At 30.8% G+C, this 26,830-nt stretch overlaps 1 protein-coding gene across 3 annotated transcripts in view; it reads left to right on the plus strand.

The window, feature by feature from the left end:
• Positions 1-26,830, plus strand: part of LOC118196009 (partitioning defective 3 homolog) — a 171,970-nt gene that overhangs the window by 81,805 nt on the left and 63,335 nt on the right. For 2 of the 3 annotated variants that reach the window (XM_085825311.1, XM_085825313.1), the window contains exons 5-11: positions 5,789-5,956; positions 6,052-6,143; positions 9,722-9,799; positions 10,535-10,860; positions 13,903-14,031; positions 14,885-15,024; positions 26,242-26,385. In XM_085825311.1, coding sequence (XP_085681437.1) covers positions 5,789-5,956; positions 6,052-6,143; positions 9,722-9,799; positions 10,535-10,860; positions 13,903-14,031; positions 14,885-15,024; positions 26,242-26,385 — 1,077 coding nt within the window. The remainder of the gene's footprint in view (positions 1-5,788; positions 5,957-6,051; positions 6,144-9,721; positions 9,800-10,534; positions 10,861-13,902; positions 14,032-14,884; positions 15,025-26,241; positions 26,386-26,830) is intronic. The other variant, XM_085825312.1, reaches the window with a different exon arrangement.

Consider the following 26,830-nt stretch of genomic DNA (forward strand, 5'->3'; position numbering starts at 1 on the left):
AAGCGAAAGTATGTTTTGAAATCTGAAATCTGTTTATCAATTTCACGCGGCGGATTGGAAGTTAATCTGTCAGCACTATCCTTATCTTCAGGGCAGATGTTTTTATTTTATTTGGTTTATAATTCCGTACTAAGTGTAGTATTTTATCTCGATGTACTCCGTCTTTGATATGATTTAAATCAAGTTCCTCGTCATTATAATTCGCTTCGGATAGTGAAGAAAGTGACCCAGAGGTTATTGAAAACGAAAACATTTCGATTGACAAATTAGTCGGTATTCTCAACACAGCAATTATAGGACTTGAACAGCGGAACTTTGTAACTAAACAAGAAATTATGTCATCCGGACTTTTGACTGTATTTGGTTTCTTGTATGGAAAAGAGTTCTGTAAGATGTAAGATAGGAATATTTGGACCCTTCCAAAAAAGTTACTATATTTGACAGAAAAAATAGAACTTGATATAAGAGCTGTGTACTTTACAAATGTGCCAAATCATGATGTCCAGAGAGTCAGGGTGTACTACCTGCAGTAAACTGTGATCAGTTTACCTGTCAGAAGGCTGCTCAGTCTTTAGGTGATTTTACATTATGATTTAAATGTCATGAGTGGCATAAATACAGCTATGTTACTAAGCGATTAGACAGCATTCGAATGCAATTAAGCACAGATTTCAATGCATTTGAATGAATAGTATTGATTGTAAGTTAAGGATGAGTTTAAAGTGAGGCTCACACCAAAGTAATTGATGGTAAAAGTAAGACTAATATTATGTTCTTCCACCACTAAAAGATTCTCATCAGTCTTTCTCATTATTAAGTAAGAACTTTGCTGCATTTAACAAAGATTCTTTGAAGCTTTTATTGTTCCCCCCCTCCTTCCACCCTTTTTATGTTGTAAAATGGTGTATTTTCTGTTTTTAAATTTTTGATGGGAAAACAACATTGAAAGTAAGCCGTGAATTCAGGGATTTGTGCAGTAAGTATATGCTAGGTCTCATTAAAATTCACACTGTCAATGTTATCCTATTGTAACTGGCTTTGGCGTAGACCTTAAGCTTGTCAATAAAGAAAAGCAAACAACTTGCTGACACATAGATTTGATGTTAAAATCTAAATTTAAGCAAGAGCATCTCAAGTCTAGGTGACATCCAGGGCATGAGTTAATGCTATTAATGACAAAATTGCATTAATTTTTTGTTAAAATATTTTAATAAAGAATACAATCTTCTTTATCTTTACATAAAGTACATGTAAAATATTGATGTGCTTTAAATATTATTTTAAGATATATTTTGACAAGGGCAGGAGGGAGTTCCTCTTAAAAAAAGACTTATATGTCTAAAGGTTCTTTGCATCAGTAGAATTTATAGGTTACTGTTCTAGAGGTAATTAGTAATGCAAGTCTAGAGGTTTTATACAGTTACAACAAGCAAAATTCTCTAAACATTGGCTAGTTACAGTCACTTTGCAACTGTGTTTGGATTCTCACATACTTGCTTATATTAGATTGTTGTAGAGCATCATAAAATATTTGAAACCTTTCCAAGATCACCCTGTTAAAAGTGCTGCTTATGTCAGTAATGCTCTAGTGGTTTTCATTTACAAGTAAATGGGTACTTTGGTTAATCACTGAAGTGTACCTTCCCTGGAAAATTTCATGCTTTTATTATAGTAGCTCATTAGTTTCAACTTTTTAAATTAAAAGCCTGCTTAATTTTTTTCTATTTATGGAATTAAGTACTTATGGCAATTCTTTTAGAGATGAACTAATTGTATTTCCAATTTAAGTTTCTTTTTATCAAACAAATATGCTATACAGGAAATTGAGAATTATTATAATAGGTATAGAAAAAAAAAATGTTTATTTTTTTATTTCTGTGCATCTCATTTTTTTTAAAGTGATTTTTTGAATTTTGATTTTTAATGATGTGTGTAAGCAATCAACCCCAGAGTTAAAAAAAAAAAAAATCTGATGTGTACACCACTACTTCCTTGTGCGGAATATTAAATTATACGCATTTTTTCTTGCATTTCATTTAAATTATTGGATTGAATTAAATCTACTTTGCCGGCAGCACATAAACCACAATAGAATAAATGCATTCTTTAAAATTCACTCTAGTATTTGTTTACCATAGCGACACTCTGGCGCTAGATTCACTTAACAATATTATATTTCGTTCATATTATAATTCGTAATGCACAAAATTTTTAAATCATTTAAAGAATAGAATTATCTAATCGTTGCCACATGTTCTATTCAAATACTATAATAAAGCTAGAATGATATATAAAAGAAATTAAGCAAACAAAACAAAGAAGAAACAGTTTTTCACTGACGATTGAGTATTTCTCATTTAATAATTCAGTTCTCACTTCACGAGAAGGCAAAAATACATAAAAACTCAACATATCTATATTAAAAATTACGAAGTAAATCTTAAACGCTTATTTCCTCGAAAAAATTCCAGAAAGGATTAATCATGATTTAAGTAATAAATGAAGGCGTTATCTTTGTTTTGCGAAGCTAAGTTTCTCTAGATTGGCACCAAATCTGCTAGTCTGCTGTTTCAAATGTAAACTTTAAAATTGTTGATAATTCTAAAAATATTGCATACAGATTTACTAAAGGCATAAAAACCTTAACCGGAAGATAAAAATAACATAATCATTTTTAAAGCAAAAAATGTACAATTTACAAACATATAAGAGTAAAGAAACTGAGATCATTGAGTCGGGTAACAGAGTGGATATATATATGAATATTTTTATATACGTTTGGTGTGGCCGATTGCAACCAAAATACGAGGTGCACATCTACATGTTATAGCAGTCCTATATATAAAATTTCAACGTTCTGAGGCTACTCGTTTTTGAGTTATGCGAGATACGTACGCATGTATGTACATATGTTCGTACAGACGCCACGAAAAATTCTCTTCAGAATTAATTTTAAAGCAGTTTTATAATTTTTTTGGAGGAAACGAGTCTTTTATTCTGTTTTTTCGTACAGATATCACGCAAAAGCATCCTTAAATTGCATTCGATAGCGGACAAAATGGATATTTTCGTTGAAATATGCTACCTGAAACTTTTCGCGATTACGATACTTCCTTTTTACTTCGTACAAGGAAGTAAAAAGCTTTAAAAAAAAAAAAAAAAAAAAAAAAAAAAAAAAAACTGTTTTGAATGACTGTTCTGTATCTTTATTGGCTGTAACCAAATAATCATCAATAAATGTGTCCTAATCTTGGAATTTGTGTTTACGTTGAAATGAACTTGAGTAAAACGAAATGGCTCTGAAAGAGTAGAAGGAGCTTCCTATTCAGTTTTGAAGTAATTTCTTTTACTAGAATCACTAATGTAGAGGAATTCCTTAGCTGTGAGAATCGTTTATAGCAGTTTGATTGTCTTTGATTCTAAGTCTGCGTATATATTAATGTTTGGTACTAACAATTGGTTAAATTTGTCTGTGTATTAGTGCAATAGCATTTAAAATTTATTTTCTGAAGTAATAGCAATATTATTCACATAACAAAATGTTCGAAGATCATCCATGTGAGAGAATGATAATGATGTTTTCTTTCCAAAGGTAGTCAAAACCTATCCTCTCAAACTGACTTTTTCTAGCTATCATTTATTGGGCTGCTAGCACAATTAATTATAATCATTATGAACCAAACAAAATGAAAAATAAATGCAAACAGAAGGAAGTTCCAAAAGCATGCATTTAGTATGTATAGGCAAAATTCCATCAACTTTAAATTAGAAATATTAAGTTGAGCTTCTGATTGATAGTGAGTTGATTCCCATGTGATTGTTATGTTGAAATTTCGTCAGAAATGTTCTTTCAATATGAAGTGTGCTAGGAAATGAAGACAATGAATTTAAATTGGCTTGGATGTCAAAGAATAGGGGGGGGGGAATGAATGTACATTTCTCAAGATGACAATGAATTGCTCAAAATCAGTGACAAGTACTTGATTAAATGCATTCAAATTCCTATGGCAACAGCTCTTAAGAGTACTTTGACTTCCCTCCAGTAAAATTTGTTTTTGTCTGTTCAACAGTTCCCCCCTCCCCGCCAATTCTTAGTTAGAGGTACTTTTTTTTTTTTAATTTCAAATTCACAATTCAGGTAATAAGGCAGCTATGTTATACACCCAAAAAGCTTTGTGATGTATTCCATTTAATCAGATTGACTATGGAAGGAATCCAGTGTAATCGTTATCAAAATCAGTAACATTCATAAACAACAGTAAAATGTAGCTGTGATTTTTTAAAATAATTTTTAGATTATTTTTTGTTTGTACAATGTTTGTGTGAGAGTGTCTTCTTTAGTATTTGACAGTTTTATCCATCTAAATTGCAAAGAAATTGGCTCCAGAACTGGCTATTTTGTCATGGCTTTGAGATTTAAGAGGCAACATTTCATAAAACGAAAACAAAATATTTATTAACCTAACATTAAAACATTAAATTGAACTCAGAGCAGTGTATCGCTACTACAGCATACAACTTGCAAGCACCTTGCTAGTCTGCAGCAAACATTCAACTAATTTAAAACCCTAGCAACCTCTCTGGAGGAAGAGACAAATTGTGCTAAGAGTGCCTCGTTGATCACCGAACAGTCATCAGATACTAGATATTTACAAAAATGTCACAAGAGAAAGTTTTCTTGATCATATTTTAAAAGTTCCCCCCTTATTTATATCCTTTTCTTCTAATATACTATCTGAATTGTTGGAACATATTTCAAATTTGCCTATGTGTACTTGCATAAATAATGAAAAGTGTTCTTGGAATGTATGTATGTATGTATGTAATGTCTTCAGGTATTTTCTAACAACCACTTAGCAATTCTCGAGAAAGCTGAACATTACCTGTAATCACATACTGTTCTTCAGTCTTCATGTCCATCGCGGTGGTCTGAAGAACATTGTTTCGTTCCTGAGAAAACTGGAATGTGGGAGTACTTGATTCAAAATTATTGTTTATAGGATTATTATAATGCATCAACAGCCCATCGTTGATCAACCTGAATTGAATACCAAGTTAGAGCCAGAGAATTCTTATGAAAATTTTATCTAGCCTGTAACATTATACCCACAAACAATCAGGGCACTCTCATTCAAGAGATGGTCTCAAAATTTCCTGACAGATGAGAATGCAAAAGTTGTCCCGAAACACCAAGGAAATATTGGACAAAAACAAAGAACACAGTTTTTAATGGGAAGAGATAAACTTTATCTTTTTTTTTTTTTTTTTTTTTTTTAATCTTTGTTAAAAGCCATTTTTTGTTCTCTCTATCAAGAGCATTTTTATCTCTGTGGAGAGATTCAATAGCTGCTAGCCAGATTTTTCTGCTACCTAACTTGAGAGCAACCTGCTTGGAATGGCCAGCTGTGGTCAGTAGAAGTAACAAGGCTGTTTGCTTTGCACAGGAATTTCACCCTGCACCAAAAAGAAAAATGCCCTGAGAACTTAAACACCTTACTAATAAACAGAAACTTAGCAGACCTTTGTGTATCAACCGTTTGCTTTTTTTATCTTCCCCCTCCCCTGTGATGAGAACCTTACCTTATAAATTATTTGCACATAGCCTAGAATGTTAAATAAATTAAATGCACTACCTCCTTGCTTGTGTCAACTCAATACAATAGCTTGGTTGGTTAGAGTAGTTTTGTTATTTGATTCAAGTAAATATAATAAATGTTGAGCAATATTCAGAATTTTTCTGTTTGTGCATCTTACTTTGCTGTATATGGAAATTTTAATTTCATTTTAGGAAAATGAAGCAAAGGAAAATGCTTCCTCCCAGGGCAGTTTGGAAATAAATGGTGATATAAAAATGTCATCATTGACTTTCTTCCGAGGATCAGGACGTTTATCTATCTTGGGTAACAATGCAGAAACATACCGCTGGGTTGAAGCTGCCGATAGGCAGTTAATGAAGGTAGTACTTTTTTAAATTAGAAGCCATTATCATAGTATAAAATTTGTGTTGTTTTAAATATAGTAGTTACTTTATATGACATTCTTATTTTGTAGGATTTCAATGAAAATTTTTCTCTTAAACTGGCACCACCTGAAAGTTGTGAAGCTGATGATGCTAGTGACACATCTAGCTTGAGTGATGGAAGGTTTGTTTATTGTAATAAATAATAGCATTCATTTCACTGTGTGATTCTTTAATAACCTTTGTATTCATATGTATAGGTGCACACAAATATAAAAACCCAATATTAAATTAAAAAGAAGCCCCCCCCTTTTTTTTTTTTTTTTGCTTTTTAAATTATGTTTAAACTGCATTTAAAATTGCCAGTTATTGCCAAATTTATTAATTAAATTTGTTGTAATTACTTAAAAAATATAAATAATTTTAAATCAGTCAATGAACAAATTTAAAGGATCGAAATGAAACCTCTGCTAGCTTTATCCATCTTTTTTAAGATAGCCACTTAAAAAAATCAACTTTATAGATATCTAATATTAATAATTTTTTTCTTATCTCTTTTTCACTGTATCTTTTGTCAGTTGTTTGATATTTTCTTATCTTTCTGTAAAAAGTGAGATTAGATTATCAGTGAGTGACACCTTGAAACCGAAACCTGGTAAAATGAAGGATTCTTATCAATCTGGAGTTATATGGTCTCTTTGATTTCAAGCATAAATTCACTATATAGGTCCTACCTTCACAGAGTTAGATAAAAATACACTTTTATGTATATGCTAATACTGGGTATACTGTTATTTATACTGGAGGAGGAAATCAATCAGTTTTTGGTCTAGCTCTATCAGTAATATTAATGTCAGTAATTTCCCCTCTTAAATTTTTTTTTAAAAAATTGTCTTTGCTAAGGCTGCGTTCAGACGGTGGCATAAAGGACATAGAGGCATAATCATAAGGTCATAAAATACGGGAGTTCCATTCACACCTGCGAGGCGGGGTCTAAGCTGTGGCCAATGAGAGAAGCTGAATTTGCGCATGCGTGGATGTGTCTACACCTTTCGTGCTCTGTTTTCCCGCTTGATTGATTTCCCTTGTTCACTCTGCTGGTTTTTGTTATTTTGTGTCATGGCTTTTTCAGCTCACAACAAAGTTTTACTATCTCAACAGAATGCTGTTTTATCTGCCCTTCTTATTAGCCAAGAGACAAAGGAAGAAGTTATAAAAGAAAAAGAGCGAAATGGTCTACAGATATTTTTTAAAGAATTTTCATAATAAAATGAAAAATAATGGATGGGATCCGTCATTTACGGGATCATACACAGCGTACATGATCCTGAGCTTAGCTTTTGCTTTACAAGTTTCATCCATATTTTTCAATTTATTTTGTAAACTCATTAAAAAATCCATGTCATCATCATAGATTTCTTGCAAGATCAACTCGTTATTTCATTCGGATACAATTACAACTTATTCAGATGTGATGTGATTTAAAAAAAAAAAAAAAAAGTCGCCTTTGATGTGATAGCGAAATTGTCTGCAGAAAGCGACAAAGCAGAAAGTTCGTTTTAGCTTTGCTATGATTGGTCAACGCTTATCCCAAACTCGGCGTAAAGTTAAAAACTTGGAACCTTAATCAAGCCCTAAACCAGATTTTGTGATGTAGCACAGACTGGTTGTCTTGACAATGGAGCTCAACTTTAACCTCTTATTCTCTTTATGCCCCCATCTGAATGCAGTCTTAGGGGCTGTCTTAGGAGTGAAGGTGAAAAAATGTGGCCCATCTTATTGCTTGTGTCCATCTAGATGAATTTTTCCAAAAAATTGGTTTTGGAAAGAAGTCTAGTTATTCATTTAGGATGCAGTGCTTGGCTGTAATCCTAAAATTGAGGTAGCATGTAAATATTTATACTGTACATTAATTTATCTATGAAACATGTACACTAAAAATGTATGTAAATATAAATTATAATTAGGAATAGGTTTTTAATGCTTAAATTTAATATGCTTATTTCACCTCTCTCCTCTAAAAACAGTAATCTTTTTCTGCACTGTGTCATTTTGAGACTTATCCATATCATGCAACTCTTGCATAATGCTAATATTGTAAATGGAACTAAAATTCAGACTGTCAATAATACAGTACAAAGTCCAAAATATGGACATCCAATATCCAGAATGATCTAAAATCCGGACCTCAAAGCCTCCACTAATTTTTTTTTATTTTACTTAATTAAATTTTTTTGGGTATGTTTTAATTATTTGATTCCCTCCCCCTCCCTTCTGCGCATAATAAAAGATGTGGAGAATCCCGATTCGTAATTTCACTTCAGCACTAAATAAAATACATTGTTATTGAAGAAGTAATCATTTTAGGATAAAACTGTATGATCAATAATTTGAATCTGTTTCTAAGTGTGTGCTTGGCATGCATCTCAAACCGAAACACATAGATAACATCTTTGATTTTAAACCTACTGATCATGCAGCATGCCAGCATGATGAACCAATATTTATTATATTTTGCTTTCACCACATGTTTATCAACATATGACAACTTGAGTAATGACTCATGTAGCGATGTCTGAAAATTTTTTTTTATGTTAGTAATTGAATAATAGAGAGTATAGTACCCTTTTATGTTGACATTATGCTTGGTGATGTTTACAGATTTAACCCTCTGACTGCTCAATTAATGGACCAAATCGCTTCAAAAATTGTGTAATTATTATTAGTGCATATTTTAAGTCTATATATATTGGAGAATTGAAAAATGACTTTTTTTCTTTCTAGAAAATACTTTTTATATAGATTTTTATCATGAGAAGCTAAAGTTGCCAGAAAAATCAATTTCAGATGTAATTACCAAAAAAAATTTTTTTTTCATAAATTTCAGTCAAATTACAGTAAATTTCTATTTATTGCATAATATAAAAAAACAAAATGTATAAAATTTAAGAAAATATAAAGCACTGAGGAAAAACTACCTTAGAAATGCAATTTGGAGTTCAAAACAGGTTTCAAGGCAAAGTCCAACTTCACAGTCTTTGCACCAGATTCAGTAAATCTAATTAATGATCAATCTAATTACTAATTCAATAATATAATTAAATAATAAACAATCGCTGAATGTTTTCTAGCATCCGTTTCTGAAAGAAAAAAGCAGCAAAAAGTGAAGTTTGAGCGGCCTTCAAATACTGCAATTTAGTGACAACTAACAATATTTGTTGGCCAAAACTAGGTATCTCAAATTTTATTAATGATATTAGAGTATTATTTGGCATTTTCAGATGCACCAATGTCCAAGCAGAAATATCAGTGAACAATGGTCTTTAAACCTGGGTTTGATTCCAGACAAACGTGCTGGCTGTGCTTGTGTTTTCATGGTTTTTGCCATGTCTAATATAGGTATGAATGAGTTTCCCATAGAAGTTCCTCCACAAAAGCACCCCCTTTGGGTAGATAACCTTTTCGTGCTTTGCCCATAATCAGATAAACCAAACCAAGCCATTCAGAATTTTCTATATTTTGTGATTGTAATACTTTAAATTTTATATAAAAAACCATTATTTTTACAGTATTAATTGTGTAATTATTATTAAAGTGGATTATATGAAGTCATTTTATGTTAAATAACCTTTTTTTTTTATGATTACTCATCAAATAGTGATCAGTTTGAAATTTAATGAAAGTGTCATGTATAGAGTTTAAGTTTTTCTTTCTTTTTGTTTCTTTCTTTGTATAGACTAATTCTCCTCCTCTTTTTTCTAGAGAAAAGACTATAATTTTGAGAAATGAAACTGGACCTCTTGGAATCCATGTTGTACCAGATTATGATAGCAAAGGAAGGTAATATTTATTTTTGTCTGAAAGAATTTTAAAGTCAGTAGAAATATTTCAGTTTATGTATTACAAGAACTACTTTTCATTAATTACCTGTTTTATTTGTTATTTTGCTCTTTGCTTAGGTACCAGTTAAGTAAATATATTAGTAAGATGCAAGCATTCCCTGCAGTATTGTAGCATTTAACAGTCATAGTTTGCTGTTTAAATTTTGACTAATTTTGACCGACTGAAGCTCAGGATTGCTATTTTGACAACATGTTACTTACAAAATTCTGTGAAATAAATCAAATGAAATTCTCAGTTATGTACCTGTTTCTTATTCAGCTGATTAGCAGAAGTTGTATTAAGTTTTCATGTATAATTAATGGTTTATGCACTGTTAAGTGTTTTATATTAAGCTTAGTTTATAATCTGTTAAAATTATTCAAAGTTTTTTATTATAGTTTTATTAAGATTTAGTTAATAATCAAGATAGATTTACTTCCTTTAATAACTGGAATGCTTATAGAAGACGTGTTCATAAATTAAAGGCAGTATAGTTTCTGTAAAAATTAAAAATTAAAATTTCCTAAGAATTAGTGTACTGTTTTTTATTCCTATTATTAATTGGAAAATTGTAACCTTCATATTTTTATATAGTTTTTAGTTACATAAAGATACCAAGGTTATAATTTGTTATTATACCTGTTTTATTTGGTAATATAGTTTACTAAATTATAGAAATTGAAAATATTTCAGAGATACTGGACTTGTTATACAAGGTATTGAAGCAGGTGGAAGAATTGATAGAGATGGCAGGTTTCATGTGGGTGATCGAATTACAGAAATTAATGGTAAAAGTCTTCAAAATGTAAGCTTTCAAACTGCTCAAGAAATATTTAAAAATGCTTTAAAAGCACCCCAAATCAAACTAGAACTGGTCAGAGGCCCAGGCCATTTACGATCAAAAACTGCTGCTATACCTAAAAAACCTCCACCTCCAGTTTATCCTAAGTCAAGTATTAATGGAGAAGTTCAGAAAAAAGCAGACGATGAAACAGCATTAGTTGAAGGTGAAGAGAGAGGTAGTTAGTCATCTCATTTTATTTGTTTTTATGTTTTACAAGCAGGAATTTTATTTCACTAATTTAATTGCTTTAACCGTTTGACTGCTATGCGGCACAAAAAGTGCTGCATTCATTTGTCTCAAAAACCGCGACACAGCGCTTTTGTGCTGCGAGTTTCAGTGTGTCTTTGTTGCTCTGTGGGTGTGAACGTACGTAGTCTGACCTTACGCGTACTTTGTAACATGAGTGCATTCTAAAATAACTAACTGTGTCGCAGTATTCGAGACAAATGAACGCAGTGCTTTTGCACCCCGTAGCAGTCAAACGGTTAATATGATCAACTATAAATTTTTATGTATCTGTATTTTTCTTTGATTTTAAAATAATGGCATTATGTACAGTGGAGTAGCAGAGCTAACCAAGTTTTCAAAAATATTCTGGAAAATCAAATTCAGGCAGTTTTCATGGGATAAACTTTAAACTTTAGTTTTTTCCATCTTATTTGTAAAATACATTTATATATATATATATATATATATATATATAAAAAAAAAACTTATCAGCATTTGCCTGTTTAGCTGTGATAATTTTTAGCCCTAAGTTGTGATTTGCCCAGAAGGGCTATTAATTTCATTTTGGTAGAGTTACTTATCAGTTATTACTTCTGATTGACATGCTTATTTTCAAATGACATGGCATTGTCATTCTAATTGACATGTTTATTGTGGTTAACTATTTCGCTCTATTTTCTTTTATTAATCAAAATTAGTGTATGTATCCAAATGATCAAAAGGTTGTTGACTCGTGTTCCTTGATCTATTACACTAAGATATTTAAGTGTACATTTATTTACAAGCCATGTGCCACCTTGCATGTTTACAAGCGTTATACCTCGTGGCATGTACATGATACATATATTCTGCCACCTGGCATGTAAATTGATACATCATGCTAGTTTCTGCCACCTGACAGATACGATGCAATTATATCAATTACCGGTAATACGGCCGACATTTTTGGCATGCCTCTCCCTTTTCGTTCTGTAACGCAACTAACTCTATGTGAGGTGCGCCCTCTGGCTGCCAATCACTGAGGAGGCCAAAACAATTAGCATAGTGCTGTATTTACTTTTTACTTTAATTAAAATTTAAAAAAAAACTGGTAGAAAGGGAATTCAATATTTTGAAAATGAACATGTTGATTTTCTTTGATTAAAGTAATGAACTGAAACAAATTCCAAGTCTTGCTTTGCTAATTACTTTGACTAATTGGTAAGTTACGTGCTATGCTAATTGGTGTATAAATTAAAATTTTTTTGTTTCCTTCAGGTATCATTCAACATTCCCTCTCCCAACACATACACAGGATTTCAAAATGACATTAAAAGTATATTAGATCATATTTAACAGATAATTTTACTTTTACTCAAGTATAATATAAAATTATCTAGGCAATATGGGATGTTAGCTAGCCAGAAACTGTTAGAATGCTTTTCTAATCATGAAAAGTGTGTAGTGTACTTATTAAAATGCAATAAGTACAAAAACAGTTTGATATTATTTGATTGCCTTCACACATGCATGAGGTTCTAACTGTAGTCTGATAACATTCTCAAGCGTCACTTCCCTTCTTAGCATCTTTTTATGCAAGGAATTTTCTGATGGAAGCATTCAGCTTGTTCAGCACTGACAAATCCTTAGTTGCTTGGGGAAAGTGTGTGTGTGATTGCAGAAAATATATTTTTAATGATTGTGATGAGTTCTTTGTAATTATTAGCTTTGGGATTCTAAGAAACTTACTTGCAGTCATCTGAGAGGCATTCCAAGGTTCCCCTCCCAAAAAAGTGGCTTAATATGTCATTGAACTGTGTCCTTTCATATCGCTCCATATTCTGTGGAACCAAAAATTTTTGTTTGTTTGTTTCTCTTGAATCTGGAAATTTGTCTGCAAAATAAAAGAATGCTGTACCATTACAGTCCTTGGCCTTTACAATGTTCTTTATGAGTTTTAATTTAATGTAAGAGGGCGATAATAAGATCAAATTACAGTAAATAAGAAATTCACTTGCAAGTGTACTTTAATACAGTTTTTACAGATTCATTAATTCCTGTTCTTTTTGGAATTTGTTTCTTGATCATCTCCTCTGTCTCCTTCACTTGTGAAACAAGAGTATGGTAGCTGAAATCCAGGTAATCTTAATTTTCAAATCATTAAAAATCTGCTATTAAATGTTTTTTATGGTTGATTTCTTTCAAAACATTTTTTTAGAGTATGGGAAAGCTGTCATAGTTGACATTTACCTGTTCATAGCAAGTAAAATGTGTTATTTACAATGTATGAATCACAGTTCTTTTCAGTTTAACCACTGCAAAAGGTATAGACATAAAATTATGTATTGGAGGATGGTTTTCCCACTTATTACACGCAAAAATTTCTGCCAGAGCTTTATTGATTCAATTTCAGGTTTGATGTGTATTGGAAGACAAGTCGAGTGTCATGCAGGATGTTCATTTTGGAATTTTAATCAAGAAAATATTACTTGCTCATAACATTTTGATGAGCTTCGAAATCTCTGGCCCAAACCCGTAACGTTCAGAGGGTTAAGAATATAATAACCAAATGCTTATTGAAATGATCCTGTTCTCTGAATGGCCTCTGAATATCTTAATTGTATTTAGTATCTGCAACATTTGTTCTTTGGTGCATTCATTTTGTTGTAATTGAATTTTGTTGCTAATTGTTCCTTTTAATTTGCAGTAATATTTTCTGTGTTTGATCCTCATTTATTTCTGAGAAATACAAAATTATATCCTAAAATATAAGAACCAATCAAAATCATCTTTTTTCAACCATTTAAGTTTTGTATAGGAAATACTGAAGGTAAACTATTGACTTTATTTATAATTGTATAAAGGGATATTAGAAACCATCGAAGTTTCTTCCCAGACTTATTAATTTCTTTCTTAGATTCACACAATGTAATAAGTATTTACTGCTTAATGAATCTTGATTTTTTTTTTTTTTTTTTACATAAAATTTATCTGAAATTAAATTTTCCAGCTGGTGGAGTGAGTACTAAAGTTGCAACTGTTACGCCAACAAAAAAAGTTCCAGCTTCTGCAACTCGTAGAATTGCTTCAGCAAATACCAGAAAAATAGGGAAAATGTTAACAATTGAATTAACAAAAGGTAAGTTGATCCATCTTGTTTCTATTAATTTTAGCTACTTATTTAATAATTGCTTTAAATTGTTATAAGTAAAATAATTTAGTATTAGTCAGCAGATAGCATACTGAAATTTAATTTTTTTTTTGTCTTATAACAAGGATTCAAGACCAGTAATCAGATTTTTAAAAACTTTAGTTTCTGGGACATAATACACCATCTATACTAATTCAGAAGTCAAACAACAATCTATGTTTTTTAATTTTTTTTATCATTCTCTATTGAACCATAAAAAAGATTATGAATTATACATTTGGGAAACATGCTTTTTATGTACTTCATATAAATGAATTTTAACTCTTCAAGTGACATAACTTTTGGGATCTACTCATTAAGAAATATATCTAATCATCATTTCTTATCTAAATTTGTATATTGAATTATTTTAATCTGTTTTAATAAATTTCATTAAAATAATGTATATTAATATGACCTAAAAATGATATTTGGATCATATAAGAAAAGACAAAATATTTTAACACATAATGTACACCAAATGTCAAAAAATCTCATAGCCAGATAAAAGTTGTCATGCCACTCTGGGTTAAAAATATGGCTGCTAAGCAAGTATACACAAGTTCATGAGTTTGCTGTGATATTAACTTTTGTAACAGTTTTAAAGAAATGAAAATACATATACTTTATTTCACATGATCTGTCTACAAGTTAATTCAAATAAGAGGGAAAACTGTTAGGATCTTTACATAGCATCTTTTTTTATTTTTATTTATTTATTATTATTATTATTATTTATGAAGAATTAAGACTATTGTAATGTAATAATTATTTTGTAATCTGAAAATTAATATATTTTCAGGGCAGGCAGGTTTAGGTTTTAGCATAACAACAAGAGATAATCCTGCAGGTGGTAATTCTCCTATATATATAAAAAATATTCTTCCTAAAGGTGCAGCTATTGAAGATGGTCGCCTGCAACCTGGAGATAGACTGCTTGAGGTATGGATCACAAATGTAACTCTAAAGATGTTTCCATTGATTTTTATTTGGAGGTTTTCAGCAGTGTATTTGTAATATGGAAAATTAACAATATGTACCCAACAGTTTATGGAGCACTGAAAATTGATTAGCTACAACTAGAAAGGATTTAAATTATAATTTAAATTTAATATAGATTTAAATTACTGAAAGCATGAAGTCTCAATTAATTTTGGTAGTATTCAATTTGAGAAGCTAATTCCCTGCCAACTTATTATTTACATTAAAAATTTTTTTCATGTATAATCATTTCTTTATTTTTATTTGAGACTAAATGCAAAATAAAGGAATTTTTAATATTGATAGGTATGATATTTAGATTAAAAGTATTATTGTATTTGTATGGTAGAATGGCCAAAAAAACACTTTTTTAAAAAAAAATTTTATTGCTATATCCTGACAAATTTTTATATCACCTAGCTATATATGAAAAATATATATATATATATATAAATATACCTTCTGTTTTTACATCTCGCTCAAAGTTTTGAGAATGGGTAAAATTTTGATGTTTTTTGTTAATATTTTATAGTTACTAAACATATCATTGTTCAAACGCAGTAGGGTCTAATGTGAAGTTTGGGACATGAGGAACGCACAGTTGCATAAAATAAAGTAAAACTCATAATTTCAACTTATTTATTCTTCATTCAAAAAGCAATATTTTATTTAGTAAAAATAGCAATATTTTGCTACAAATTTGTTTGTATTTTTTCCTACAAATCTTTACAAGATTATCGATATATATAAAGAAGAATTAGTGTTTGTGTGTTTGTTCGCGATTAATTCAGTCACTACTATAGCTATTGCCACCAAACTTTCTACTATTCTGTTATGGGTTTTGGAAAAGTCAGTATCCATTAAAAAAATAAATAAATAAATAAAATAAAATAAAAACTCTGAAAACGCTACTTTTCTCCTTCATTTTTCTGAATGGCAACAGTCTTGCACACGCTGGAGATAAAAATCTGCTTTATTTTGAGAAGTGTTACCACTGCTCGCTCTGAAATCGTAGTGTTTGTTAATAAAAAATTTCTAAGTTTTACAATGAAATAAAAATAGCATTGCCAAACATTAAACACGTTATTCCCGATTCCAAAAATTCATGGGAAGCCATTTTGACTGTTCCCATCTTCGTACGACTTTAATCAACTGAGATAGTAATTAAAAGCTCTGAAAACACTGATTTTTGCACTCATTTTTTTCGTATGGCAACATACTCGTGCATTGGAGATAAAAATGCTTTATTTCAAAAAGTGTTGCTACTGCTCGCTTTCAAATTGTAAAGTTTGTTAACAAAAAATTTGTAAGTTTTAGGAAAGCTATGTATATAGAGAAGAATGTGTGTTTGTTTGCGTTATTGATTTCTGATCAATTATGATAAATTTTTTCCCACATTTAATCAACTAAAATTGAATATAGCTGAAATATTGGATGGAACTTGAACTTTTACGACCATTTGATTAGAAATATGAAAATCATTAAAAACTGCCTGCCATTGTTGCTGATATAATGAGAGAGAATTAGTTTATTTTTCTATGCAAATTTTTTATGTGGGTTCCATATCACATCTGACTAAAAAATGTGTGACAATGAATCGTATTTTTTGCATTGTTATTAGAGAAGGATTACAGTATTACAGTTATTAGAGAAATATTCTCTCTGTTGTTAGATACGGTACTCTCAATCTAACTGGCATCAGGGTACTTACGCTAGTGTTTATCTGTTTAAAAAGAATACATTACTAATGCTTGTGTTTTTATTTGCTATTATTTGTGAAGTTACAAAACATATTGAGGCAATATTACATTTTATTAACTTAAGATACTGAAATTGTGATTTTGAGTCCAATATAAAAAATAAAATATTTTTCATAAAGCTTCATTTTTTTAGGGCAACCGCTTCAACCAACATATGCACAGAGTTATGTCGTCCCTAACGAAGAATTTTTTTCATCTGGACAAAAACTCAATTACGTCAGTCATCTATCAACTTAACCAACAAAAAATGAAAATTGTTTGGAACTGTGCGTTCTGGGGAGGATTTCATTATATATAGAATATATGAAATTTCAGAAACTAATTTGCAAAATTTTACAAAGTGACTAATCTGCAGCTTGATTCGAAGATTCCATAGGGCATTGCTTCAGAAAAGTTTTCAAACACAGTGACAACTAGAACATCAAAAACATAAAATTCTTCAATTTATATAAAAATATGGCCAATGTTGAAAATGTTTCTAAGAGCATAGAACTTCTTTTTTTTTTTTTTTTTTTTTTTTTTGGAAAATCAGTTTAAAAATATAACAAATAATTATTGGCTTTTGACAAAGGAAAGAAAGCTGGCAATTTTTAGAATGTTTTACTCTCTTCTAAAGAGTTTCCTCAAAATCTTTCAAGGTACACTGCGCACAAAGAAAGGGGAGGGAAGTTCTGTATCTTCCGTTCTACTGGGCCGATTGACGAAATTAAAACTGCGTTTTTCATGTCTCTAAAGCACAATTTAGATATATATTAGATTTATATACAGCAAGTACTTCTGCTATATAATTTCCTATTTTATTGCATGTGAGATTCATCTTGAAGAACTTGATGTGATAGGGAGTGATGGAACTGTTATTAATTGTTTGAAAAAGGGTGTTTGTCTAACAGATTGAATCACACATTGGTAGACCATGACTTCTGCACTTTAATGAACTGCAGTTCTCTCAACTATTTTATCACTTGGATGATGTTATCATGGGACTCAAATCCTTCAATGGACTGATCAGGAAGAACCTTACTGCCTGTGTGAAACTTCCACTGGTTCACTTTGAACCTGTTAAATGCTCCATTCCTCAAGCTGGCAGGAAACTGCTGAGCAAAGATCAATTATATTTACTTGATGTTTCTGTTGCTGTAAAGACAGGTATAGTCGTAGAAGATTTAGCAGTTGATACTCCTATTCTGCTTTAGCAAATCAAGTTCTCATATGAGTTTAGAAGAAGCTTCTAATAAAATCTGGTAGTTTATGAATTTTATTTTGAATTGTTACGTGCTTGTCTGGTTCAGAATCAAAGCTAGCAAAAATTTCACAGGTGGTTCAAAGAAAGTTTTTAAAGCCATCAGAACATCACTGATACTTAACTCAAAATTTACTGCAAATCATCAACCCAGTATTTAAGCAGAATGCTTCCTTTGCTCATCCCAAAAATTTGATCTTTGCAATGGTTGTGGAGGAAAAAAAGATGTATCAGAGGACTAGGCTGTACCAATTGATGAAAGCTCAATCACTTTTCTGAGAATGACGATTTGGAAATTTACCATACCAAAACTCAACTTCAAAGCAACAGACTACATAAGCCTGATTTGGGGAAATACTTACAATATTTGCCCTCCCATACTATATGGGGACATTAAAGATGAGGGCATAAAAGTGTATTTTAAATTGGCATACCAATGCAACCAGATTTCCAAAACTTGTGATATCCAGGCTGTAGAATGGAGTGTCAAACTTATAGTGGATGGCTTGATTTAGGATTACCCATAAGATGAAGATGTGTTGTACCAGAACTTGTCCCAAAATCTAACTAGAAGTTGCACTCTTTTGAGTACAGAATTAAAAATGATAAATATATTCACTGTTTATTTACAAAAATGAAAAGTAAAATTACAAAAAAATTGCATTTTTTTAGCTTCTTGCACAAACAATAAATAATTTGAATATACAGGTTTTAATGCTCATGCTGATAGTTGATGTTGTGCCACAAACTTCATATTAGGAACGATAGCATTTCAATAGTAATGAGTTTAGTAATTATAAAAAATTGGCAAAAAACAACATTCATTTTTATTTATTTATTATTATTATTATTATTTTCTTGTAAGATTTTATGTGCGATGCAGGAATGGAAGATATGATTTTATATGAAAACCTTTTTTCTTTGTTCTGCATAGTTAGGTGATTGGCAACTTTTCTGGGGTATAGCAATTAAAAAAATGTGTCCCTCCGCCTTGTTGTACAGAGAGTTAAAAAAAGAAGGGAGATGGAAAGTTTTGTATAACTCCCTCTAATAGAGTGATCGACAAAATACTTCATCTCTGAGACGCATTACTTAAATTATACACAACATTTATATATAGTATTGTTCTAATATATATTTTGATGCAAAATTGGGATTTTCTGAAATGACGTGCAATTTTTTTAACATATTATTTATTTTTCAGCATAAATTGTTCCAAAGTTGTAGGTTTTGTAAAAAAACACTAAATTTTGAGCCCAATTTCGAAACAGCATTTTGCATTGAATCACTTAAATGCGATGTAGCACTTTTTAGAATGTCGCCATCAAATATTATCGCCCTATATTACATTTCAAGAAACTAAATAATGAAGAATCTGCATGAATTGAGGTATGTTTCTTGCATTGTGAAAAAACTGTAGATCCTAGAGTGCATCAAATTTTTAATCCTGTACCCAAACATGGTCACCTGGTAGCTCGAATTTGGAATTTGTTTTACTGTCTATTTCAAATTTTGTAAATTTTTAATGGATTTTTGAGTGAAAAAAACTCAACAGTATCAAAGCGAGCAGTGGCAACACTGTAGGAAATAAAATAATTTTATCTCCGGCATGGGAGACTGTCTATCTGAAATTCTAAAGATATGTTGATTTTAAGTATTTTTAGCCCAAATGCTCTTGATACGTATGTGTGTGTCTGCAAATGATTAAATCTAATGTGGACACCACATGATTTCTTTGTACGACCTATTAAATTATACACCTTTTTTTTTTTTTTTTTTAGCTGCATTTTATGTAAACGTATTTCCTTGAATCAGGGTTGCCATGCTACCTGAAAACTGGAAAAAGTCAAGGAAATCAAAAATTGACCAAAAGTCAGGGAATTTAACTATTTTAGTCAAAATCTGGAAAAATCAGGGAATTTCATAATGGCGATCCTCCAAAAAGCGATTTTCGCGCCAATGTTGAAAGTGATCACGTTCTTGGCGAATTATATATTGCGTGTGCATCATTCAGGCAGTTGGTGTTGAGCCTATTTTTTGCAGCACCAATCAGATTGTCTTTCAGAAAGACAAAGAAAGTTTCCAGTAACCTCTTGAATTCAGGGGCTTGCACATGTGGAACGGAAGGAAGAGTTGAAGTTCTGCCTTGTGGTTAAGAGAGCTCGTTTTTCTGTTTTCAGTTAAAAAGTCTGGTAAGTTAAATTTTGTAATCTTTTACATCTTTAACATCGTTAACATTTTACATCTTTATTAACTTTTTTTAATATATGTTTACTTAACACTCTATCGTATTTGCTTGTTAAAATGATAAGAATTCATACATTACATTTTTAAAGTTAAAAGGAGTTTATTGTTACTTTTTGAATCGTATTTTGTGCAGTACAGTCAAAAGTCGTTAATTCGTACACCCATAATCTGGAATGATCTATAATCCGGACCTCAAAGCTACAAACTTTCTGCGCATGCATTGAGTTGATGCGTTTACACGTCAACTCGTTGGCGTTCACGCGTGTGCGTAAGACCTTTACGGCTGCGAATATGCGTTTACGCATGCGCATAATACATTTACACATGCGCGTTTAATGTATAAGGAACGGTATAGGCTAAGCTAAAATTATCTAATTCAGTTAATGTTGCAGATTGCGTTGTTCCTGAATCTTCGAATTGGATCCGGCTTATTATTTTTTGCAGACTGTTAGAGCAATTTTATAAAAGTAAGCTTGAGCTGAGCTTTTCATTATGTCAAATAGAATTTCCGATATATATTTACTAATATGTAAAGGATCTACAAAGCGAAAGTATGTTTCGAAATCCGAAATCTGTTTATCAATTTCACGTTGCTCTGCGGCTGGGGCAAGGGGGAAATTCTGCGGCGTGCAATGAATTGGAAGTTGATCTGTCAGCACTATCCTTATCTTCAGGGCAGATGTTTTTATTTTATTTGGCTTATAATTCCTTACTAAATGTAGTATTTCATCTCAATGTACTCTGTCTTTGATATGATTTAAATCAAGTTCCTCGTCATTATAATTTGCTTCCGATATTGAAGAAAGTGACACAGAGGTTATTGAAAACAAAAAAAATTCGATTGACAAATTAGTGGGTATTCTCGACACAGCAATTATAGGACTTGAACAGCGGAACTTTGTAACTAAACAAGAAATTATGTCTGTTTAATAGGATTAAAGATAAAGTATTGTCACATGAAATGAAGCAACTTACATTGAAAGAAATGTTTAATAAAGTAAACAAATAAATATTAAGCTTTTTCTTTTTGTAAATTTTGATACCCTTTAGATCATAATTGTTCTTTATTTCACAAATTACGGTTTCATGTTTTTAATTTTGTAATTTCTGCATGCCATCTTACCAGATTTAAACTGATGATCTATAATCCGGAATCGCTGAAGTCCCGACGAGTTCAGATTAACGACTTTTGACTGTATTAAACAAATCAAATTGAACTGTCGAGCTTTTCAGCATCGTTGGCGGCGTGTATATATTATGATTATCGGACTTCAAAATTACTCAAAAAAAAAAAAAAAAAAAAAAAAAAAAAAAAAAAAAAAAATCTGATACTTTATAAATTTCATTAAAAAAATTGACTTTGTTTTGTAAATGGCAAAAAAATCTTTTTTCACCTTTTTTTTTTTTTTTTTTTTTTTTTTTTTGTTGTTGTTGTTGTTTAGTTTTGAATTCAGTTTTTAAATAAATTCACATTTAAAATTCATTTTTGAGAAATAAACAGCGATAAAACTTGAGGCTGAATTCAGAAACAAACATTAAATATTAAAATATTTGTACCCTCTTTTTTTTATACACTTCATGTAGTAAAAATAAGTAATCAATCCTGCTCTTGCTTGAAATTTCTAATTTTGCTGTTCCCTTCCCCCATGCTCGTACAAAACAAAATCTTTTAAAGAATTTTCTTTTTATAAATGCCTTGTTATTTTGTAGTAAAATAAACAAAATAATAACAAGCTATCTTGGCTATCCATTCAATATAACTATATTCAGCAAAATACCATTAATTTTTGTAAATGTTATTCATGTCATTTAATGTTGCTTCTTCCTTCTAAATTTATTTCTTATTAGTTAATACTTTCAAATTTCAGGCAATTTTCTATGGCATACTCTTGAAACTAATTCTGGCAGTATGATAACATACCATTACGAAATTTAGTGCACATATCTTTAAGTTATGTATTTTGTTAAATAAGTATAAAATACTTGAATTTATTTAAAAATATTAAGTGGATTTATTTCTTTCCTTTAGCTGCAAAATGTCTGAAAAAAAGACATTTTTTAATCCAGATTGGGCAGATTTTAATCTCAAGCTTCAGTGGAGTCCATGGTTGCAACCTATCGAAGGACCTCATAACATGGCAAGATGCACGTTTTGCCAAAAAAAATCATGCTTAGTAACATGGGAGGAAAGCAATCACAAGCCACATAAACAGTGTAAAGCATAAGAAAATCATTTCTATGAAGATGAACTCAGAAAACTTAAAAAACTGTTTCTCCATCGATAAAAACAGTTCTGAAACGCAGCAGTCTTCTGCACTAGTTGCTGAATCATCAAATTTAAACTCCTTCGTAACTAAGGACAAAGTTTTATCTGTGGAATTACTGTGGGCTATGAAACTTGTTTCTTCGCGTATGATATAATGCATTTAATGATGCTGCTGTTCTGTTCCAGAAAATGTTTGATGACAGCAATAAAGCTAAAGCTATGACCCTGGGACGTACAAAAATGTCATTTTTAGTGTCATTTGGTTTAGCTCCATACTTCAAAAAGCTGCTCATTTCTGATCTTAAGAACACTGAATTTGTAATTTGCTTCGATGAAGCGTTAAATAGAATCGTCCAGAGAGGTCATATGGACCTTTTTGTTAGATTTTGGGATGGGACAGTATGCGGAAGGAAGTCAGTACAAGATACCTCACATCAATTTTTTTGGGACATGCATCTGCCAATGATGTTCTGAGAAGTTTCTTTGAGGGAACCTCAGAACTAGATAAAAAGAAATTGCTGCAAGTATTGGATGGACCAAATGTCAATCCTAAATTCCTCAGAGATTTAAAAGAAAATTTAGCAATTAATGATGCCTGCCATATATTAGATATTGGATCCTGTGGTTTGCCTGTTCTTCATGGTGCCTTTAGAGCTGGTCATAAAGCTACTGACTGGATTTTAAGTGCATTATTTAAAAATATGCATAGAGTATTTAAAGACAGTCTTGCTCGGCGAGCAGATAATGTTGCCATCACTAACTGTACGACTTTTCTGCTAAAGTTTTGTGAAGTAAGATGGTGTGAAAACATACCTGTTGCTGAGAGGTCTATTGAAGCTACATAAGCTACTTTTGGAAAAAATCTCTTTTTTATTTCTGTTTCAGGAGTTCTACATCCATTTCTAAAGTAATTTCAGACAGCTGATCCTTTGTGCTCCTTTCTATATACAACTTTCCATAGTATGCTAAGTCATCTTCTCTCCAAATTTGTAAAAAGAGATACACTGCGAGAGGCAAAAACTCTGAAAAACTGATAAAAATAGATATTCTGGATCAAAACTGTTGCAGACAGATATAGATGTGGGTATTGTTGCTGGTGCAAGTTTAGCTAAAAGTGGAGCATCTGATCTTAACAAAAGAGAATTCAGAACTCGGTGCAGAACATTTTTGGTTAAGCTTGTATCAAAAATATTTGAAAGAAGCTTATTGAAATATAGCGTAGTTAAATACATTTCTTCATTAGATCCTAAGCTCATTACGTTTAATGAATTTTTATGTGAGAAAAGGATGGAGAGGTTTTTACATGGACTGTATGAAAGTGAATGGATAAATTTCACAATTACAGATAAATCAAAAGTTCAGTTAGACTTATTATTCAGAAGTAAGGGTGTATGGAAAGAGACTTTTGTTAATTATGCTGCAATGGGGCTTGATCACTTTTATAAGGACTTGATTAATAACTCAGATTTGAAAGAACTTTGGAGTGTTATAAAACTAGTTCTAATTTTATCACATGGCAGTGACAAAGTAGAAAGTGGTTTTTTAGTTAATAACGATATGTTGGTGAAAAATCTCCAGGAAAATTCTTTAACAGCATTGCAAGCTGTTTATGATGTTATAAAAGTAAATGGAGGTGTGATGATTATTAACGTAACTCCTGATATGTTATGACATGCCATGGTGCATATCACCAAGCACTCGAAGACAAAAAACTGTGGTGATAATAAACATAAAAAAAATATTAGACAAAAGGAAAGCACAGGCACAGATTAAAATTTTGGCGTCGAAAAAACAAAAATCGAGCAGAGATGTTTCTTCAACTGACTTGCAAATTGCAGAGTTAAAACAAGAAATCTAATTTGTTGCTTATTTTTCATTAGTACTTTTTCTATTAATGTTTTGTTTAAATATATTAAATGTCTTATTTTTAATTTTAATAAAAATTTACATTTAACATATATTATGTATGCTTATATAACAGTTTTGCATCAGAAAAAAAAAATGCTTTTTTAACCTTTCAGAATTTAGCAAGTGTTGAAATATCACTGAGGTAATTGTTTGCCAATTATATATTATTTAATAGGATAGATATAAATGGGCCCCACACTGTGATATTGCATTCTTCATACTTACACCAAGTAAAATTTAACTGTAAAATCACAAAATATTAATAAGCAGCATATCTTTAAAATTTCGATAGTACATTAAGTGTTACCATAACATTTTCCCCCGCTTTAATTTGCTATGCTATTTCTTTAAAAACGAGTTGCTTGCAAGTACAGTCTCCTAAAACAGTTATTATAAAAAAGAAAAAAGGCTTGTGTCATTTCATAAAAATAATATTTCTAATTAGACATCTCATGAATTTAACGCATTTTTTTATTTAAATGAATCATATTAAATAGAATGTTCTTAAGAATTGTTTATTGCTTTTAAATATCTTAATTTGCTGCTCAGTAACCTTCCAGATTAAATTTGAAAGCTGACTATCTTAGGCTTTACTGAATGGTAACACGTTGGTGCATGGAAGATAAAAGTATTGTTCTTCTGGTAGGGCAACACACTGCTTTCAAATAACGAAGTTTTTGATTAAATTTGACAGATAATTTAATCTTACACCTTGTGTTTTATTCAAACAGTATTGCCGCTGCTGTCTTTTAAACCTGAGAGTTTGTTAATCAGAAATTCATGAAACTTGTACAAAGTATGTTTGCACAAAACCTGAAATAAATAAAAATTGTACTCAAAACATGAAGTTTGAGTTTCAAGATGCACTTGTTTGAGCGCGAGACTGCATATTCAAATTTTGGTTGATCTAAGTACACTCGTTTTTCTACATTGCGAAGAATATACATATGGATGTATAGATTATTCATTACTTAATTTCTTAAAAAGTCATAAGTTGTGGTAACATTTGGTGGGAACAATTTAAAGAGTGATATCAACCAAAAAAAGTGAGGTTCGAGACTAATAGCACCTTTGGCACTAAAAAATGTTAGAAGTTAGAATTCATGATTAGGTATTAATATATTTCACATCAGAATTATCATAGATAGTTTTATAAATAGTTGAGTAACCTAAATCATGCATTATAAAAGGAATTTATATTAATTTGGAGTTCTTTCAAAAATGGTACCACTGTACAAAGCAAAATGTACAAGAAACTTTCAATTTTGAATCCGAGAACATCCCAGTTAATATTTCAATGTTGCAGCCATGGTGTGTGTATCAGTTTTTAATTTGATTTCATTGTTTGAAGTACTAAAGATGCAAAGGTATTTAAAATACTAAAGCTGCAAAGTACTAAATTAAAAAGGTAAATAAAAGCTTTTCTGCCCTCCTCAGAATTTTTTCAATATAAAAATGTAAGAAAATAGCAAAATTAAATTAACTAAATAAAATAAAATTTAAGAACTATATTTCAGTAATAATAAATTATACATCAGAATTTCATTTTAAATAACCTAAATCATGCATTATAAAATGAATTTAAGTGAATTTAGAGTTCTTTTGAATGGTGTCAATGCACAGTGAAAATAAACTTCTGTAAACTTCATTCTTCAGGGTTGGTAGCTATGATGTAATTATTTTGGGAATTATTCCCTCAAACCAAAGCTCTTTTAAAAGGAAACATGTATATAAATAACTGTATATATATTTTTTAGGTTAATGGCATGCCAATGACTGGTAAAAGCCAAGCTGAGGCAGTCTCAGTTCTTCGTAATATACCTCTTGGTAAGACTGTGCAGTTAGTTGTGTCCCGACAAGAGTTAGAAGAATCGGAAAATGCTGAACAAGATAATGATTCAGTAAGAATTTTTAATGCTTATTTTCTGTTTGTTTCAGAGGTACGTATGTAAAGAAGAGTATAATAGAAATAATTTTAAAAGATGTGATTTCTCTTTACTTATTTAAATTTTTTAAAAATGCTATATTGTTGATTTCTTTTTTACAGCAATTATAATTTATACTCATTTTAGCGTTTTTATAAATTTCGAAGGAAATTGGTATGCTTATTATGTTTGAGTAACTAGGCAGTAATCTGTAAAGGTTCCATCCTTTAATTTTGGCACTGAAAACAAAACAAAAGAAAAAAGAAACTGATTGCAATCACGTTTAGGATTGATGTAACCTGAATATGTTCAAAATAAAACTTGTACTTCTGAAGTATTTTAAATGCTTCTTAACCTTTTAACTGTCATGTCCGAAATAATCTCGGGCGCAGCACTGGTATTCCAAAATGTTATGCCCGAA

The sequence above is a fragment of the Stegodyphus dumicola genome, chromosome 10 (genome assembly GCF_044657685.1).
Source record: "Stegodyphus dumicola isolate Sdum_Otavi_A_Nest chromosome 10, ASM4465768v1".
NCBI classification, from domain to species: Eukaryota; Metazoa; Arthropoda; class Arachnida; order Araneae; family Eresidae; genus Stegodyphus; species Stegodyphus dumicola.